The sequence below is a fragment of the Phaethon aethereus genome (assembly GCF_964289735.1).
Source record: "Phaethon aethereus genome assembly, chromosome: 3".
In the NCBI taxonomy this organism is placed as follows: Eukaryota; Metazoa; Chordata; class Aves; order Phaethontiformes; family Phaethontidae; genus Phaethon; species Phaethon aethereus.
Window position 1 is genome coordinate 40,106,493 of NC_138576.1, and position 19,696 is coordinate 40,126,188.

At 43.4% G+C, this 19,696-nt stretch overlaps 2 protein-coding genes across 2 annotated transcripts in view; both read left to right on the plus strand.

Moving 5' to 3' along the window:
• Positions 1-182: 182 nt before the first annotated feature.
• On the plus strand, positions 183-2,147 carry RIPPLY2 (ripply transcriptional repressor 2; the record flags this gene model as incomplete). Its single annotated transcript, XM_081998668.1, is given in 4 exon segments — positions 183-199; positions 201-516; positions 657-721; positions 1,982-2,147. Coding segments are annotated over 4 exon segments (564 nt in total).
• A 2,054-nt stretch (positions 2,148-4,201) lies between these two features.
• The window catches only part of CYB5R4 (cytochrome b5 reductase 4), a gene marked incomplete at both ends in the record, with an annotated part of 46,303 nt that continues 30,808 nt past the window's right edge, over positions 4,202-19,696 (plus strand). Inside the window, 5 exons of the mRNA XM_081998194.1 lie at positions 4,202-4,276; positions 5,540-5,693; positions 9,687-9,787; positions 11,900-11,984; positions 16,105-16,146. Coding sequence (XP_081854320.1) covers positions 4,202-4,276; positions 5,540-5,693; positions 9,687-9,787; positions 11,900-11,984; positions 16,105-16,146 — 457 coding nt within the window. The remainder of the gene's footprint in view (positions 4,277-5,539; positions 5,694-9,686; positions 9,788-11,899; positions 11,985-16,104; positions 16,147-19,696) is intronic.

Sequence of the window (19,696 nt, forward strand, 5' to 3'; positions counted from 1 at the left end):
CAGGGGCAGTCCCCCCCCGCGCCGGCAGCAGCCATGTGTCTGCTCAAGTGCGATTAACACCCACTTGCTAAATCCATACGCACCCCCCCCCCCCCCGGCCATTTGGGGCATGCACGCGCCCGCGCCCCGTGTTGACACAGCGGCGCCTTCGCGCGGAGCCTTTTTGTTGATGGCGCTGGCAAATGAGCCGGGGGAGGTGGGCTCCGCAGCGCGCAGCGGCCGCCGACGGCTATAAAAGCCTCCGGGCCCGGGGCGGGCCGGGCCAGGCGAGCGGCCGCGGACCGGCGGATGATGGAGGGCGGAGGGACGGTGTGCGGCTGTCCCCGCCCGCCCTCGGCGCCGCTGCCCCCGCGGGGCTACTCGCCCCTCTCCTCCTCCTCCTCCTCTTCACCCCGGCGCGGGGCGCGGCCCGGCCCGGCCCCAGCAGCCCTGCCCTTGCCCCGCAGGTCCGCGCCCTTCTGGAGGCCCTGGGTATCGGCGCCAGGCGACGCGGCTCGGCGGCCCGGCCCCGGCTTGGTGAGTGGTGCGGGCCGGGGAGGCGCCGGCCGCCGGCGCGGCCGTAGGAACGCGTAGGGGAGTCGCAGCGGGGGCGGGGGCTGCGCGGGGTGGGGCCCCCCGCGGGCCGGGTGCTGATCTCTGCTCTCTCTCCTCCCCAGCCTCACAGCCCCCGCGGGCTGGCGGGAGCCTCCCGAAAGCTGGCGCAGTACACGCACCCCGTCAGGTAAGTGGCTGTCCCGGGACGACGCCGGTTCCCGCGGGGGAGCGCCGGGCACCCGGGCCCGCTCGCTGCCCGGGCCCGTAGTGCTGCGCGGCCCGAGCCCCTTGCTCGGCGGGGTAGCGCCGGGTTGGCCGCGCCCCTTTTGTTCCCACCCGTGTGTTTGTGTAGATATTAAAGTGCCTTCGGAGAGATTTAGCCATCTAAGTGCTTTTGAAGTGACAGGTCATTGGGCAAATGATTGCCCGCACTTGTGGATTTACCAGATCTATCAGATGAGATGTTGACATTCTGCTGTGCTGTGGGACTTAGACGTGTTACACTGTTATGTGGGGGTTTTGGTGGGTTTTTTTTGTGGTGGCATGGTTGGCTGAAGCACCTTGCTACTCATTCCTGTGCCCAGGATTTAAAAAAAGGAGAGGGAGTGGTTCCTAGGCTGTCTTGCTCTGCAGACCTCCAGTGTCCTGCAGGTGCAGGCACGGGGAAAGAGTGGCCGGGAGGAGACGGCATGGGCTGACCAAGCCAGCGTTGCCGAGAAAAATACTCATATGACTACTGCTTTAGCGATGAATGTAATGCCAGTATCTGTCAGTTCTGAAAAGGAAATATATAGAGTATATTAACTGCAGTGTGTTGTCTCACTAGCTGATAGGCCTTGCTACACCATGATATTATCAGCAATTTTCATGTTAATTTCTGGATACAACACAGACTAAAATGTGGACCCATGGGGCATCTTCTGTTGGATGATTCTTCTTGAAAAAGTGGGAGTTTTGGGTGAAATATCAAGGCCTGATCCCCTTTTACACATTTAATACTCCTTTCACTTTGAGATTTGTCAACCATCTAGGTTGGGGACCTTCAGTAACAAAAATACTAATTTAATGCAAATATATTTGGGATCCTGTTTGAGACCTGCTATATTCCCTAGGAATAGTTCTAGTGAGGGCAGTATGATTTGGATCTCAACCCCAGGTAATACTGGAGGTGCTGGAGTGCTAAGTTTCACATGCAGTGGATCTTGGGCTTTAGAGTAGTTTTGCTGCAATACTAGCACTTTAAGTGCATCTTCATCTTTTCAGGCAAAAATACAGAATCCAGAGAACACTTTTTATATTTAAATGTAGAAAGCAGTTTAGGAATTGAACATGTGAGGAAAAACTCTGTAGGATGCTTGTCTTAAGAATCAGCAGTGAAATTTTGTTGTCAGTCATCCTCCAAGTAGAATATGTAACAATAAGCAAACCTACTGTATGCTTGTTGCAGGCTATTTTGGCCCAAATCAAGGTGCTATGATTACTTATATCAGGAAGCTGAAGCACTTCTGAAAAACTTTCCAGTTCAAGCTACAATTTCCTTTTACGAAGACTCGGATAGCGAAGATGATGAAGATGAACTGGAACAAGATTCAAGAACAGAATCGGATTGTTGATTGCAGGAAAGGCCAACGCAACTTCTAATACTTAATTTAAACTTAATATAAACATGTATTATAGTATTTTTAAAGATAATTTATTTGTATGTAAGTTATTCTTAATAAAACTGAAATGTTTTGTACTTTTATCTGAGCCTTTTTTCTTTGTTCTATTCCTGTCCTGTTTTAGGCAGGGAAAGTATTGATCAGTAATTTTATCCGAGGCCCTATATTTTGTAGACCGCAACTTGGACATCAATTTTAGGAGCAGAGGAAACGGATGCCTTGCTTTAAAGGGCTCTATGGTTATGCGGCGTCTTCAAAGTTTGAGGACACAAGGAAAGCTTTTTCATTGTGATTTAGTGGGCTCCATGGGGAAGCATATTAAGGAATCATTGGATTAAGTATTCCAATGTTACAACAGTTTCAAACATGGAAAAGAGAAACGATATAGCTGTTTTCCAGATGGAGAGAAGTGTCTAAGTTCTACTCTAGTTCTTGCTTTTAAAGAAGGGGTTTGCCTTGAGTCACTCATGCTCTTTCATGTACATGAGCTGTATTGTTATACATAAATACAGTATGAAACTACCAGTTTTGTTTGTAAAGTGGAGATCAAGAAATGAGGAAAAAGCTCTAACATCAGTTGTCTTGATTGTGAGTTTGCTTTTGATAATTGAAGCAAAGTTTGGTACCCGTCATCATGCAGGCCAAAGCCCTTAAAGCGACAAAAAAAAAAAAAATCCAAAACTTGAATTCAAATGCCGATGCCTCTGGGGGCTACAGCTTGTTTGCATACTTCTGCTGCCCTTGCCTGTGTGCTGGGGGCAGTGTGTGTTGCTGCAGGCTGGGCTGGCTCAGCATGTCAACAGCATCCCTGGAGCTTTTGCCCTTTCACCTCTGCTCCCAGCTGCCTGGCAGAAAAGGACCTGGGGGTGCTGGTTGACAGCCAGCTGAACATGAGCCGGCAGTGTGCCCAGGTGGCCAAGAAAGCCAACAGCATCCTGGCCTGTATCAGAAACAGTGCGGCCAGCAGGAATAGGGAAGTGATTGTACCCCTGTACTCGGCACTGGTGAGGCCACACCTCGAATCCTGTGTTCAGTTTTGGGCCCCTCACTACAAGAAGGACATTGAGGTGCTGGAGCGTGTCCAGAGAAGGGCAACGAAGCTGGTGAGGGGTCTGGAGCATGAGGAGCGGCTGAGGGAACTGGGGTTGTTCAGTCTGGAGGAGGCTGAGGGGAGACCTTATTGCTCTCTACAGCTACCTGAAAGGGGGTTGTGGTGAGGTGGGTGTTGGTCTCTTCTCCCAAGTAACTAGCGATGGGATGAGAGGAAATGGCCTCAAGTTGCGCCAGGGGATGTTTAGATTGGATATTAGGAAAAATGTCTTTCCTGAGAGAGTGGTCAAGCATTGGAACAGGCTGCCCAGGGAGGTGGTGGAGTCACTGTCAATGGGTGTGTTCAAAAAACGTGTAGATGTGGCACTTTGGAACGTGGTTTAGTGGACATGGTGGTGCTGGGTTGACGGTTGGACTTGATGATCTTAGAGGTCCTTTCCAACCTTAATGACTCTGTGATTCTATGGCACAGCCTGGCAGGAAGGAGCAACTCCTCAGGCACAGCTGTTCTCACTATTTTACCTTCAGAGTGTGGGTAGCAGCAACAGTGCCTGTTATAACAACCTTCGAGCTCAAGAACCATACCCAGCGCTGGGCGACCTGTACGTTAAAACCAACTTTAGTGTAATGGAAGACAAATTCTGTGTGGGAGGCAAGAGGAAGGCCTTACATGGTGCACCGTGCTCTCTCCTCAACACCCGCCTGTGCTGCCCTCGGGGAGCCTGTCACCGCCCCGCAGTTGGACACCGAGATGGCAGCAGGGATGTCTACTCCCAGGCGGTTTCCACCGAGCTCCTGCCCGCCCGAAGCGACGCGGCCGCTCCGGTACCCGTAGGCCGCTAACGCGCCTGAATCCCGCCCAGGCCGGGGCCCCGCCCGCCGCCGCGCCTGCGCGCCGTGCCGCAGCGCTCCGCCCGCCAGGCCGCCGGGGCGCAGGCCGCGGCCCGGGCCGCAGGATGCTGAACGTGCCGCCGCAGGCCTTCCCCGCGCCCGGCTCCCAGCAGCGGGTGGCTGCGGGCGGTCGCGCCAAGGTGAGGACCGCTCTGTCGCCGCGGAGGTGGGAGTCAGTGGCGAGTCGGCTTTGGGGCCTTCCCCGGCACAGCGGCTTAGAGCCTTGCGGGGCTGCTTATGCCTCGGCCGCGGGGCTGCCGGTGACCGTCGCTTGGGGGGGTGGAGGGCGCGGGCCGGGGCGTTTTCCCTCGCTTAGTTTGGGCCGGCTGCGTGGCTTGCGCTCTCGGCGGAGCTGCTGTGGCTTGCCGGTCGGTTCCCGGTTGTGGCTGAGGCAGGGTTGCCTCTGGCCGCCTCCCCCGAGACGCCTCATGCTCCAGCCACCGTCGAGGGGACGCGGCGGCTGTGGCAGGGCCCCCGGGCGAGGGGCCGGCTTCGCAGCGTCTCTGAAAAATACGTCGTACTTCTCGATTTAGAAGGCGGCGGTGATAACGCTTTCTGCTGTGCCTTCCCAGGCTGTCCCGGGTTCCTCCTGTGCAGAGACGGAGACTTTCAGCTTGAGATTACTGCGCACAGTTTACGCTTTATGTGTTGGGTCTTTGGCGTGGTTTTGGGGGCACTTGGTGGCTGCAGACATCACCTGGAAAGCAAACTCTGACTAAAGTAGCATCAAGCCTTGTGGGTCTATGCACTCTTTAGCTTTCTTGCTTCTGGTTTTGCTGCAGTTTTGTAAGACCACGATTCTTTAACCCTGCTCCCTGCTGTTAGAGTTGGGATCAAAGGGGTTCCTAGTGTGTGGTGCTGTTGAAAAGGAAGGTGCTAGACACCCTGAAGATTTTGCTTTGCCTTTCAGGCAGGACAGTGTAGTACATCCCTGGTAAGCTAGAATACTTCAGTCCCAGCTTTCTCTGGGTGAGATTTCCCATTGCTGTGGGGCTTGCGGAAAGCCTTTCTGAATGCTGTGAAGGTGAAATTTCCTACCTTGTCCTACCTGGCCATGATTTTTAAATCTCTCTTCTTTGTTGCTTATATGTTCCCAGGCCATTTCTCAAATTATGCTGATAAAAACTTTTTACCACCACAGGAGGACTTGGTATCAGCAATTTGCTTTGGGAAGAGTCATCTAAATGTTTGTTGATGTTTAATAATTCCCTTGTCTGGGTTACTAGATAGGACACTTCCTTAAGCACCCTTACTGCATGTAGGGCTCCCAAATATCAGTGAAGAGTATGGGTTGTGTTATTTCTTGTTTTGTCTGAGTTGTCCTAGGGAGCTTAGAAAAGTGTATTGAATGGCTCTTTCTTCCCTTAGAGTTTAAAAATGTTTGTACATTTGTTCTTTTTCAGGTACCTTTAAAACCAGGAAGGAGTCTTATGGATTGGATTCGACTATCTAAAAGTGGGAAGGACTTGACTGGTTTAAAAGGGAGGCTAATTGAAGTGACTGAAGATGAGCTTGCTAAACACAACACAAAGGAGGACTGCTGGATATGTATAAGAGGTTCGTTGCTTGATATTTCTTCTGCTTTTTTTGCCTAGCTTCTCTCTTCTCTACTTAAAGAAGCAACAAAACCCAAACAACAGCAACAAAAGCCACACCCCAAAACAAACTATGCGCCTTCTATGTTTAGGCCAATTGACATAATTGGATGCAACTTTGTTCAAGTTAGAGATTTTGTGTTACAAAGATTTTCTTTGCTTTCAAGCCTTTCTTAAGAAGTCTTCCAAGTGGGCATATTTTATGCCTATTTTATATCTGCATATGAAAATAATAAAACACAAGATTGTAGGTTATGTCTCAGATAACAAGGGCTTAGCAAGAATAAGGTGTTGAAAATGCTGACATGTACTTACACTCCTCAGTCTTGGATAATTTATTATCCTTACCGGTTGACTATTTTTAGTGATTGCTTTAAAGTATCCAGAGACATATAAATATTAAAAATGTTACTTAAACTTGTAGAATGGTCTTTCGAAAATAAGTGTGCAAGCCCACATATTACTTCATAAAACTTAGCAAGGCAAATTACAGTTGCCACACAGAGCGATTGAAATTTCTGTCTAGCATAACAAATACTGGTGTGTGGTGGGTTGACCCTGGCTGAAGGCCAGGTGTCCATCAAAGCCGCTCTATCACTCCCCTCCTCAGCTGGACAGGGGAGAGAAAATATAACAAAAGGCTTTTGGGTCGAGATAAGGACAGGGAGAGATCAGTCACCAATTACTGTCAAGGGCAAAACAGACTCAACCTGGAGAAAAAAAATTAGTTTAATTTATTACCAATCATATCAGAGTAGGATAACGAGAAGTAAGAAAAAAATCTTAAAACACCTTCCCTCCATGCCTCCCTTCTTCCCAGGCTCAACTTCACTCCTGATTTCTCTACCTTCTCCCCTCCAATGGCTCGGGGGGATGGGGAATGGGGGTTGTGGTCAGTTCATCACACGCTGTCTCTGCTGCTCCTTCCTCTTCAGGGGGAGGACTCCTCACACTCTTGCCCTGCTCCAGTGTGGGGTCCCTCCCACAGGAGACTGTCCTCCATGAACTTATCCATTGTGAGTTCTTCCCACGGGCTGCAGTTCTTCATGAACTGCTTCATCCTGAGTCACTTCCACGGGATGCCGTCCTTCAGGAACTGGGGCCTCCATGGGGTCACAAGTCCTGCCAGCAAACCTGCTCCTCCACGGGTCCACACGTCCTGCCAGGAGCCTGCTGCAGCATGGGTTTCCTCCTTCAGGCATCCCCCTGCTCTGGCGTGGGGTCCTCCCCAGGCTGCAGGTGGAGATCTGCTCCAGCGTGGAGCTCCATGGCTGCAGGGACACAGCCGGCCTCGCCATGGGCTTCCCCAGGGGCTGCCGGGGAGTCTCTGCTCCAGCGCCTGGAGCAGCTCCTGGCCCTCCTTCTGCACTGACCTGGGTGTCTGCAGAGCTGTTCCTCTCAAATATTCTCACTCCTCTCTGCTGCTATTGTCCACGCAGATTTTTTCCCCTCCCTTTTTAACTCTGTTACCCCGGAGGCACTGTCACCATCACTGATGGGCTTGGCCTTGGCTGGCGGTGGGGTCCATCTTGGAACTGGCTGGCTTTGGCTCTCTTCATCACAGGGGAAGCTTCTAGCAGCTTCTCACAGAAGCCACCCCTGTGGCACCCCCGGCTACCAAAACCTTGCCATGTAAACCCAATACACTTTGGAAACTAAGCCATTCTATTTATGTTCTTGTTTTTGTGAAAATTTAGCTCAAAAGTTGAAAGTATCATATGTTATAAGTTAACAATGTGTGAAAGGTGGTTTGGAGCAATAGCTGTGACTAGAAGCGTATTTTCAGTGCTGAAAAGGATGTTCCTAGTTGTCCTACAGAAAGGAGTAAAGTGTTCGCTCTCCAGTTTAATCATTCAGTTGCTAAAATACATTAATACCACCTTAAATTTGTTATGAGATAGTAGCAGTTCTATGAAGATAGATTAAGAACATCAGAGTAGCTAGTGTGACGTTACTCTAGGAAGAGTGGTTCGTTTAGTGCTAACTTTGATCTGGTAAGGAACATCACTGATATTTAACATAATGTCATCTCTGAACTCCAGCAAAAGAAAGTTAAGAATTTCTTTGAGGGCAACTGTGTTTTTGTTGGATGTTAAAGGGGATGAGAGTGAAAGCAAGGGTAAAATGTCATTTGGTACTGGCTTTTGAACAAAATAATAGGATTGTTAATGCTCTGTGTGCTGCTTTTGCACATGCTAGCAAAACTATAGTGGGAGAAGAGCTAAAGAAAGCTTATTTACTGTGGAGGTCTGTTCTTTTTTTATCTCTCAAAAAGAGACATCTACTGCAGACAGAATCACTGCTTAAAAACACTTCTGTTTTGTTTTTAATATCTTATTCCCCCTTGACTGCATTTCTGAAGTTGTTTTTTACAAGAACTCCATCATGCTGCTTCTGTACCTGTCTTTAAATTTTTACATCTCTGCCTTTTCTTTGTTGTAGGACTACTAATGAAAAAACCAGTGTAACTGGGAATCCTGGTAGATTATCTGTAGACCTGATATGTGGACAGGTAGTAAAATAACACCATTGTGGAAAAGCTAAGTGAGGTGTCTGCATTGGTAGATAGACTGCGTCTCTATAAGAAGGAGCAGAGATTGATGAGAGGAATGTGAAGTAAAAGAACAGCAACAGCTAACTTTCTTCAAAAAGCCCGTATGATGATCATCAAAGCTGTCATATAGGCCACAAATTTTATATATCAAGTGGGATGTCAGGGGAGTCAAAAAAAAGCGTGAAGGGTATATGAATGAGATTTCTTTTGCTCCTGCAAGTTTGATAGTAAATTGAACATTTGACTAACACTCAGGAGGTCCTAACTATGTAGATACTCTAGATTTTATTGCATGCAGTAATCTGTGCTGCACACAAGATGGCATAGCGGATACATCCATCAGGCGATCAGGTCAGTAAAATATGCAAAGACCCTTCCCTTTGTTGTCTGGAATGGTTGTTCTTACCAACTAGGATTATTGCGAGTATGTCTCCCCCCGGCCCGGTGCTGAATGTCTACCTCTCCTTCTAGAGTAATTTATGTACACTTCTTAACGTGCTAAAAGCTTCTTACGAAAGCACTGGCACAGTTCCACTTCTGGTAGCTTCCTGTTTTGATAATGTTATGTATCTTTAAATATTCTGCTAGGTAGACCTGCAGTAGTCTTGTTAGCAGCTATATGTTGGTAGTTAAATCTGTTTATAGCTGCATTCTCCAGGCTCTAATTACTCCAGTTGCATAGCAACAATAATTAGACTTCAGCATTTCAGACCTATGAAGAAGAATTGTTTTATCTCCCTGGAAATACTGAGGCTGGTACTCATGTAGAAAGAATGCTGAGCCCTTTTACTGGGACAAATTTGGTACCAGAGTTGTAAGCCTTTAATGAACATAGTTTAGTTTTTTTATATTGACGAATGTGGAGAATGGAGTTTTGTTGCTGATGGTAGCAGTTTTTCCTTATGGGAGGCAGTTCATTCCTGTAGGCATTTTATTCCATAGATGGTGGGTGGTAGGGAAACAACTATGACAGCACTTTAGGAGTAACTTAATTGGAGAGGACAGTGAAAAGAATTCTGTGTGTTAACTGGCTCAATTTTATGTCTCTCTTTAAACCAGCTTCTGGTTCTTTTATCCCCTTGCTAGGATACATTATGTTCAACATCAAGGGTTTATTTTATTAAAGTTGTAACCCTGCAGGTTCTTCCAGACATTCACAGGGACAAGTGGTATGGCATTGTAGGATTTGGCTCTTTGTGTAATAAGATATATCTTGTGCTCTATATGATTGTGTAACACATGTTTCTGGTTTTGGGAAGTCATACTTTTTGTTCCAGTCATGTCTACTGTTTGCCATTACAGTGTTTAATATACACTAACCTTTTGGCTGATTTTGGAGATACGAGTGGTTGTAGCTGTTGTAAAGATGCTGTTCATGTTTTTATATTCCATTTCCTGTAGGATTTGTATATAATGTCACACCGTACATGGAATACCATCCCGGTGGTGAGGATGAACTGATGAAAGCAGCAGGAACTGATGGTACAGATCTCTTTGATCAGGTGAGAACAACTGGCAGCGAACAACACTTGCTCACTGAAAGGTTTTCGGAAAAACGAGAGTTGCCCGATTATCTTTAGGGCATTCCAGTGGAAAAGGTGATTCAAAGTTTTTCAGGTCTAAGTAAAGGCAATGCATTACTGCTAAGAATGGCACTTAGGTATGCTGAAAGGGGCATGTAGTTTAAACTTTGTCGAAAAGACAATCATGAAAATGTCACTTTATGTTGTTGGAATGATGCTTCAATTTGACCATTTTATTAAAGTACTTTTTTAGCAGAAATAGCAATAAAGCTAGCATCAACTTGAGATAGCACCTTTTTAATAAATTACTACAACAACTAATTGCTGTCGTTTGAGAAGCATTTTCTTCTCAGAACTGTCACTGTTTGAAAAATGCTTGTAGTATTCTTTTGTCTATTAACTTGACCACTGCATTATCAGCGAGCAAAGTACTAACAAAAAATACTGGGGCTGCTGTTAACCCATTGTGAACAAATCACCACATGACAGTTGGACTTTTCTTTGTTTCCCATTTCTTCAAATGTTTTGAAAAGACTCAGAAAATAAAGGGTCTGCAGAATGGGTGTACTTTCTGTAGGAAATTGCTTGCAAACCTGCTGCTGTAAAAGATGATTCACTGAGTTGGTATTTTTTTAGAAACAGACATTTTTTGAGGCTCCTTGGCTCACAAGGTTTGTCTGAGAAACTGGGAAAGAACAGAAAGGAAACCTCCTCTGTTTCTGAAAGGAAATCTGTTACCTCTTTACAGTTTGTGCATCACAGTATGTTATGCCTTTATTTGCAAAATGTTTTTAACAATGAACATAAATAAAGATGTAATGCTGTTTTAGCTTTAAGTTTCTCTTTGGTTAATCCTTTCACAAATTAAGTGTTGGATGTGGGCATAATTTTCTGGTTTCAAGAAATTTTGGAGTTTCTCTCCTAAAAGTTTATCCAGTATCAAGTTGTGGCCTGGAATTCTGTACCTGGTTCACTGTCAATTATGATGTTCTCAGAAATGGGAGTCTTGACATCAGGGATACTTGGGGAAGCCCCTCAAGTTGTTACTAAGTTCAGATAAATACTTGCTACTTTGTTGTTGTTCTTGTTGTCTGTTTTGTCCTGGGAGTGGAAAGTAGTGTTCAGATCCTTAAAATATGGTTTTTTTTTTTTCTGGCTGATATCTTTCCTGTTCTGGAGACATTTCTGTTGCTATCCCCTCTGCTTTAGAATTCTGTGTCTGTTGGATACTGATCTCTTGAAGAATTTGGCATGTTGCTGTTTTTTCTCAAATTTCTAGAAAAATTAACTGTCATTCAAAATCCTTAATTTCATTCTGTTATCTGTATATGGGGAAACTGCAACTTGTGGGTGGGATTCTTTGCCTCATCTCCTTAGCTTGTCCAATTTAAAGTTTTTATTTTTAAATCTCTACGTACCATTCGAAATTGTCATGCAGCACTTAATTTCCTTTTCTCTTCTTGTGATGTTATCCTGGATGCCCTATCAGAATTGGCTTTTCTGCCATCCATTTCCTCTGCAAGTTCTCCAGTTCTGGTCTGTAAAGCTACTACTTTTTCTTCACTTTATTTGGCTTTCTAAAATAGGTAATTTCCAGATAATTCAGTGATAGTATGACAGAAACAAACAGAAATACACAAACTTGGTAGGAGATGTTTGTGTGTCTAAACTACTATTTTTTTTAACTTTGTTTCCTTCATCCCTTTTCCCCTCACTTGTATCTAAACAAGACTAATTACCCTTGTGGTAAAGATGTCTTTGTTCTGTTAATTGCGTAGCATACATCATAAAAATACTCTTCTGAAATATTTGCTGTAGCTCAAGGTTATGATGTTCACATACTGCAAAGCACAAAATGAATAAATTAAACTATTGTCACTTTTTCACGGTCACTTTTTTTCCCCACTTAATTACATGCTTTCTATAATAGAAGTAAAAATAAGTGCTGAACGACACAATAATGAGTGTCTGTTTAAAAAAAATCTGCTAAATTACATTAGCCACTATACAAAAATGAACTTTTCTATTTCAGTGCATAGAACAACATAGTAAGAATTACAAATTTAGTGAAAACCAATTTTGTTAATATAGGTTCATCGTTGGGTCAATTATGAATCGATGCTGAAGGAATGTCTTGTTGGGAGGATGACTGTCAAGCCTATTGCTGCTCCAAAAGGTGAGGTTTTAAAGAATGAAATAATTTCTATTTATGCTTTATTTCAAAGTTATCTGGAAATTATGAGAAATCTTAAATCATCATATTTATGAGGAGAGTCTCTATTCTTGCACAAAGATGAAGACTGTTGCATATATTCAGTCTTTTTACAGCAGATACCTGAAGACGAGACTATTTTATGCATGAAAACTTTTATAAGTAATGTATTACTACACTTTTCTTCAGTTTTTAGTCATGAGAAAACAGATGTGTGTGTTATGTGTGTATGTATATAGAAATAAATATTTTTTTCCCAAGATCCCTCTTTCTTCTTCTGATTTCAGGGGACAAGCTGTCATAGGCAGCACTCTTATCTTGGAATAAAAGTCAGTATTTTCAGTGTGGTGATTTCAGCACCAGACATAGGTCTGGCAAGTTGAATATGTATTTGGATATTTCAATGCACTTTATGGACAGTTATCCTTTCCAGAACACTTTATTGGGTCCTTCAGTTTGAATTTACGTGGAGAAAATTTTGCTGATACAACAGACTTCTCTGAGCCAGGACAGCAAGAGATGTAGTATATTGTCTTAAAATGCTGGTGATGGTTTCTAGAGACTTTAATCTTCAGTATTTGTTTTGGTTTGTAGGCCATAGCAAAAATTTCCTATACTTAGGAAGCAGACGCTATTACTGAATATTGACCCTTAGCAAAACTGCAGTGAAAACATGAAAGAATTCTTGGTTGCAACTATTTTTATCAAGTTCTGTGGCATCTTTTAGTTCACAAATTCAGCCATCTCTTGTAGCTCTTCAGCTTCTGGCAAGACACACTGCATATATGCTTAGCGCTTAGATCACATGGCCTAACAGTTACGTTGAGTTTGGTCTGTACATGAAGGAGAATGGTATTTTATGTCTCCATGTTGCTAGGTAGCTAATTCCAGTGTCGAGCTTTTAAGGTAAATGCTGCAAAGTATGGAGAAACCTCGACAGCATAAATGCTTCATGGAGTTGAGGTGTTACAGATAGGTTACTGCTACTTTGTCAGCTGAGTTTGAACTTTAGAAGTAAACCTGACTTTTGCCAATTTCATTAATCTAACTCTTCTACAACTGAAAGGAATTCTTGTGACAGCCAGTCAGTAAAAAATAAACAAGTCCTTTCCCCTGCCAGCTATGACAGTCCATTTTCTGTCCATTTTAGTGGAAATAGCGTGGCCAGCAGGAGTAGGGAAGTGATGGTGCCCCTGTACTCGGCACTGGTGAGGCCACATCTCAAATCCTGTGTTCAGTTTTGGGCCCCTCACTACAAGAAGGACATTGAGGTGCTGGATCGTGTCCAGAGAAGGGCAACGAAGCTGGTGAAGGGTCTAGAGCCCAAGTCTTATGAGGAGCGGCTGAGGGAACTGGGGTTGTTTAGTCTGGAGAAGAAGAGGCTGAGGGGAGACCTTATTGCTCTCTCCAACTACCTGAAAGGGGGTTGTGGTGAGGTGGGTGTTAGTCTCTTCTCCCAAGTAACTAGTGATAGGATGAGGGTAAATGGCCTCAGGTTGTGCCAGGGAAGGTGTAGACTAGGTATTAGGAAAAATGTCTTTCCTGAGAGAGTGGTCAAGCATTGGAACAGGCTGCCCAGGGAGGTGGTGGAGTCACTGTCAATGGGTGTGTTCAAAAAACGTGTAGATGTGGCACTTTGGGACGTGGTTTAGTGGGCATGGTGGTGGTGGGTGGACAGTTGGACTTGATGATCTTAAAGGTCTTTTCCAACCTTAAAAATTCTGTGATTCTGCTGTTCACTTTTTCTGCTTTCCTCCGTAATAGGACTGTTCTATCCATTTTGCTGTAGTAAAAATTGCAGGATAAATGTTTCCAACTGTCTAAAACCAGTTCTATTGCCTGTGTCTCTCTTAGCCACTTCAGACGTGAGAGAATGTAATTTCATTAATTGAGAATCAAACTGATGAGACTGGATTTATTGAAATTTTTCGCTGTAGAATTCTCAAAGTTTACTTTGATTCCTGGTAGGTTACATATCCTCCTCTTCTGAATTATCAAGAATGTGATTGACTAATTTCACTATCAGCCAGCAGTAATTCTAGTCTCACATCCTTCCAGAAGACCATATTCAGCAAAGTTTGCTTTTGAAATTAGAAGAATAAAATACTAAGTTAAGGTGCATGTTTTTGAATATAGGATTAAATGGGCCCATAAGTATAGAGGAAAGACAGGACTTCAAATTATGGAATACGTTGCTTACTTTTTCTGGCAGAGGGTATTTGGCAGTAGAGTGAGCATTGGTACTTGCTGTTTGGTACAGTCTCAGTACAGTGCAAGTAACGCAGTTGTAGGTTTGTTGGGGCATGGCTGGAAGATCTGTGGTTGTTTAGTTTTTGTTTCCTGTGTTCCGATTTTTTTTTTTTTTTTGGAAGATGGTACAATTATTTGCTCACTGAACAGTTTAAGGAAGCTGAAGCTTGTCCTTGCATACTCCAGGGTTTCTTTAAGAAAGAAGACTCTTTTGAAGATGCTGGTGATAGTTAATGTTTTGTCAACTTGTCTTTTGGGATCACTGCTTGATGGTATAGTAGGAACTGATAGGAAATTCTGAAGTGTCCTTTCTGTGCTCTTACAGTGGAGCTGTGCACTGAAATGTGCACTGGCTTGTTGTCTGGCATCTTTTAGTACTGCTAATGTTTCTCACAGACGTGTGTCCCTATGTTATTTCAGTGGTAACATAATCTGTGAGTCGGAATGCATGTTTTATTATTGTTCATTCAGTGAGTTTAGACTGAGAGCTATAGTGTCATCGAAAGAAGAGACGTAGGGCTGTCTTTTGGAAATGTCTTTAAAATTGCAGTGCCAATTTCAGTGTGGTGTGTTAAAATGTAGTGAAATGATAGTAGACTTTTGAATGCAAAAAATTACCTTTAGTCAGAAATGAGTTTTTGTGAATGACTTGCCTATCCTGGCAGAAAGCTTGAAGTGATGTATAGCAGAATACACAGACAAATACAGCCTCAATCAAAAATTTGGGGTGAACTGTCTCATCCATCTTGTAGAGTGTTTTGTTTTTACTTTATAGTGGCACAACATGAAAATGTCTGATGAAGGCAATTCTTGGTCAGCTCTGAAGTAATTTTGCCATGCTGTATGTTTGGTGCTTTGTTCCAGGAGCCTTTCCTTCACTTCTCTTATAATGGCATTTTTCTTCTAACACTGGCAGCTGTGATGCAGAGCACTGGGAGGGATTCAGAACAGGGGAGAAACATTCACATTTTGGTTTTCATATAAGGGAGCAGGAAGAACATACTGGTTTCTCCAACTTCCCCAAACCTGATTCCCATTAAGAAGAATATAAAATGGGCCTTCATATTAGGACATTCTGAGATGTGCAATGTACAGAAGGCGGAAAGGGGCTAGGGTACATCCAGACGACTAGTTTCCCTCCAGATTTGCTATGAGCAGAAGGATATGTGCCTGAGAGGTCCTCTGACTTTCCAGTTGAGTTGAGCACCTTATATATGAATTGACACTATGTAATTCACCTGCTTGGTCTTTATCTTCTTTTTTGTCTGCTAGTGTGTGTGTGTTTAGACTAGTTGCAGCATACTGTAGATTTAATGAAAAACTCCGATAATAACTTGTCAAATAAAACCATTTGACAGAAGGACCTTAGAGGAAGATTTTATTTTTTTTTTCCCGTGGGTTTCTGCCAAGGATTGGGTTTAGATTGCCATCAGATTCAGTGTCTACTCTGTGTTGTCCTGACACAAGTGTCATCGAAAGTCTGACAGATTTACTGAGCTTCTTAGCTATGAAGTTTATAACTGCACAAGATAATTTGTGATGTTTGTTTTGAAGTGCCACAGTGCTAGCATTTCCTACCCTTCAGTGCTGTGCAATTCTTGGCATTTTTAACACTGTATTTTCTTAATTATACACAATCTTTTGCAATGGTAATCAGTGCTGCATTTATTTGTGACTTCTTGAGAGCTGAAGTGTCCTGGTCAATCTATTAATATTTTGGAAGCTTTATTTGGAGATCCTTACTTTGGCTTTTTTTTTTTTTTTTTTGCATGTGTGCACAAGTACTGTGCTGTAACTTCTTACTGTTGTGCTCGTTTTTTCTTAATGCTTGTAGAGATTTCTTCTACTCTGTCTGAAGAGAAGAAACAGCTTAATGGTAAGTATTCACCTGGAGTGAAGTGGGGACTGAATCTCAAATTTATCTGAATATTACCGAACGAGCAGTATTTATCCAGACTTCTGTCTGTCTTTATATTTGAATCTGATGTTGACGCTGTAATGATCTGTGGAAATTACAGAAGGCAAAATCCTTATCAGGTATTGTGAATCCAGTGTTCAAAAGTATTATAAGACTGCAGTAGAGTGGTATAGATAAGGGAGATATAAGATGGGCAAGCTTTCTGCTCAAGTCAGACCAGACAGGTCACAAATTACTGCCACTATAAAATTGCCAGGCTTTTTGATCAGAAAAGCTAGGTGGCCATGGGGCTAAAGTAGCAGAGACAAGTCAAAATCTTGGGGGACACTTAGACTTTAATAAGTCTCTACGAAAAGCTGGAAGATCACCACTGGGAGACGAGTTGCGATGGAGGTAGATTAGCTGATCACAGCATGACTGAACTATTTGAGATGTAACTGTGAGTGACTGGGCTGACAATTGCTGTAGCTTTAAGAGAAGCAGCTACAGTCCTGTGAATGTATCAGGAGGCTGGCGGTAGTCCTTGTAGAGATGGGGAAGCATTCAGGCCTTCACTGAGCCCTTCCTTGAGTACTGGAGGTAGCTTTGGTTGCTAGTGATCAAGAACCATTTGATTTTGATGATTTTAGGGAAATGTTACAGACTGATTAGTCATATTAGTGTAAGAGGCTTCCTAAAAGAATATGGCTCATGAAGTCCCATCGAATGAGGTGTGATGGGGGTGTGTTGGTGGAGCAAATAGGATGAACACCTGTGAAGGGAAATAATACATTTTGAACTCAAGGCTGATCTATTGGCATGAAAGGGGGGACAGGTGCAAATTGGTCATGGAAAAGTCTAGGCTGAAACTTTGGAAAAGGAGTCTAGAGCAGTTAAAATTTTGGAGCAGCAGGAGGAGCAGAAACCTAAATGTGTCTTGACCTCTTGATATTCTCTGAGAAGAGTCTGGCTATCTTCTCTATGCTTTCTTTTCTCCCACCACCTTCTCTTTAGGTAGTTGAAGACTGCAGTTGGATTTCCCCCTTAGCCTTTTCTTCTGCAGGCTGAACAAACACATGATGAAGATGAAGCCAGAGAGAAGTTCTGAGGGTGGTGTCACAGCAAGTTCAGGCAGTGATGGGAAGATAACTTGTTCATGCTTTCTATGGTGAATCTGAGTTCCCATTTGTTTTCTTTTTTCTCACACTGTCTTCCTTGCCCTCCCTTTGTTTTCTGTTAATGTTGTATTTGACTTCTAAAAGGCAGTTTACCTTTTAGTATGCACAAGCACTGAGCTGCACAAAAAATTAAACATATATCATGTAAAAGTGAGCAAGACGTTTTACTTCTTCCTGTTTTGCTCTATGACCTTAGAAGACGTTAAGCTAAACTTTGACAGGATCTGCTACCTGACTTTCCTTTTTTTTGCTCGTGAACGAACAGGTTGCTGGAACCTGTTGATCTTGCTTTGGAGGACTGGGGGTATTATAAAACAAATTCTGCTTTACTCTATCAGAATGATATCACTAGCAGCTAGTAGTCATTAAATACACGATAAATATTTTGTATTCAAGTAGAAGACTAATTTTACCATCTATGGTACCATCTTTGTTATTTTGGTTCATGAATTCCTTAGTTTTCATGCTTGTCTAGCTGTCCAGAGCTTTCCTAGGCAACTTTCATATTCTCAGTGTTTCCAGGTAAAGAGAAATAAGTGATATTCCTTCTCTCTTCTTTCTGTCTTGCTTCCCCTCCTGTTCCTAGAAATAACTTTTCTTGTCCAGATTATGTGACTTGACAGGAGACATAGGAAATTATTCTGATGATAGTTTACAATGAAATTGCCAAGATACTGATGCTTGCCTGTTGTGTTCAGTTCACCTGTTTGGCAAGACTTTTTCCAAAATAGGAGAGATCAGTTCCTGAGGTTTTCTTCCATGAGATTGTTCATATTCAGTTGTTGCGTCTTGGTGCTTAGCTCTTGTAAACTTAAGTCAAAATGAGTCTAGAAATAAGCGTTGCTGTCTGAAAGTGGGAGAGGCCTATGGCATGGGCTCTGATTTTTTTGGAAGTTGTTGACACTAACAAAGACATTTTTGTCTTATCAATCTAAAATGTATAAACAATAATTGTATTTGGAGTGTTCTCAGATCAATCGACTTAAATGTATCCTTGATTTTTGTGAACATCAATTGTATGTAATGTTAGGGTCAGTTAAAGCTGAAGCTTCCAGAATATATTCCTAGTGATAACAGTCAGCCTGTTAGGGTGTAGCCTAATGTGCTCTTCAACATCTGTTCGTGCTTGAGTTTCAAACAAAAGACATCAAAATTTCAGAATGCCGCCATTAAAAACTTCATGCATGAAAACTTCATGTTTGAGAACAAATATATATCAAAGACGTATTTTAAGAATGATCCTTTCAGCCTTGCATTTTTGAGCTAGACTGAATTTCTCTTTCACCCAAACTATTATGATGATTTTTGTAATATTAATAGTTTAAAAAAAAATTACCTGGGCAGTTCCACTATGTGAAAACAAGCTGGTGTTTGCGTATATGCACATCAGACCTTGAAAAAACTGATGATGTGGAAAAGGGTGATGAGACAAGTGGTTGAGCTAGAGTTTCAAGTCCAGAAAACTAAATCTTGAGGTTCAACCAGCTGGAATTCTTTAGCATAAGTAATACAAGTGTTCTTATTTTTCTTAGTAATATTTGGAGTTTACAAATATGCGTCAAGCTTGTTCTGGGCGTTCTAAGAACAAAGAAAACTATAGGTACAGAAAGCTTTCAGAGCATCCTAAATGGATGGATGGAGTTTGGATTGGAAGGAACACCTGGAGCTTGTTCGGTCCAGTCTCCTGCTCAAAGCAGAGTGAACTTCAATACTAGATCAGATTGCTCATGAGCAACCCCACCCTCATGGGAAGGAAAGAGGTGTGGTATTTTGGTTTCTGTCCCCACCACCCCGAATTTTCACTGATATTTGTCTATTGCCCCTTGACCTTCTCTGAGAAGAGTCTGGCTATGTTCTCTATACTTTCTTTTCTCCCACCACCTTCTCTTTAGGTAGTTGAAGACTGCAGTTGGATTTCCCCCTTAGCCTTTTCTTCTGCAGGCTGAACAAACACAGTTCCCTCAGTCTCCTTTCATATATCCTGTGCTCCAGCTGCTGACCATTTTGGTGGCCTATCCCTGGAGCTGACCTAGTATATCAATGTCTGTCCTGCACTGAGGAGCCAAAACTGGACACAGTACCGCAGATGTGGTCTCACAAACGCTGAACAGGGAGGAAGAATTGCTCACCTTGAACTGATTGCTATGCTCTTGCCCAGGATAAAGTTGGCCTTCATCATCACAAGGATGCAGTATCTGCCCATCTGCAAAGCTCCTTTATATCCACTCAGGCCTCCTACTTGTTTTGTTTTTTTTTTCTTTTCCCAGTGTAGAGTAATTGCTGAGGGGCAATTTGGAAATTTACACTAAGAACAGCATTGAAACAGGGTGGAACGTAGCTAGTGTACAATG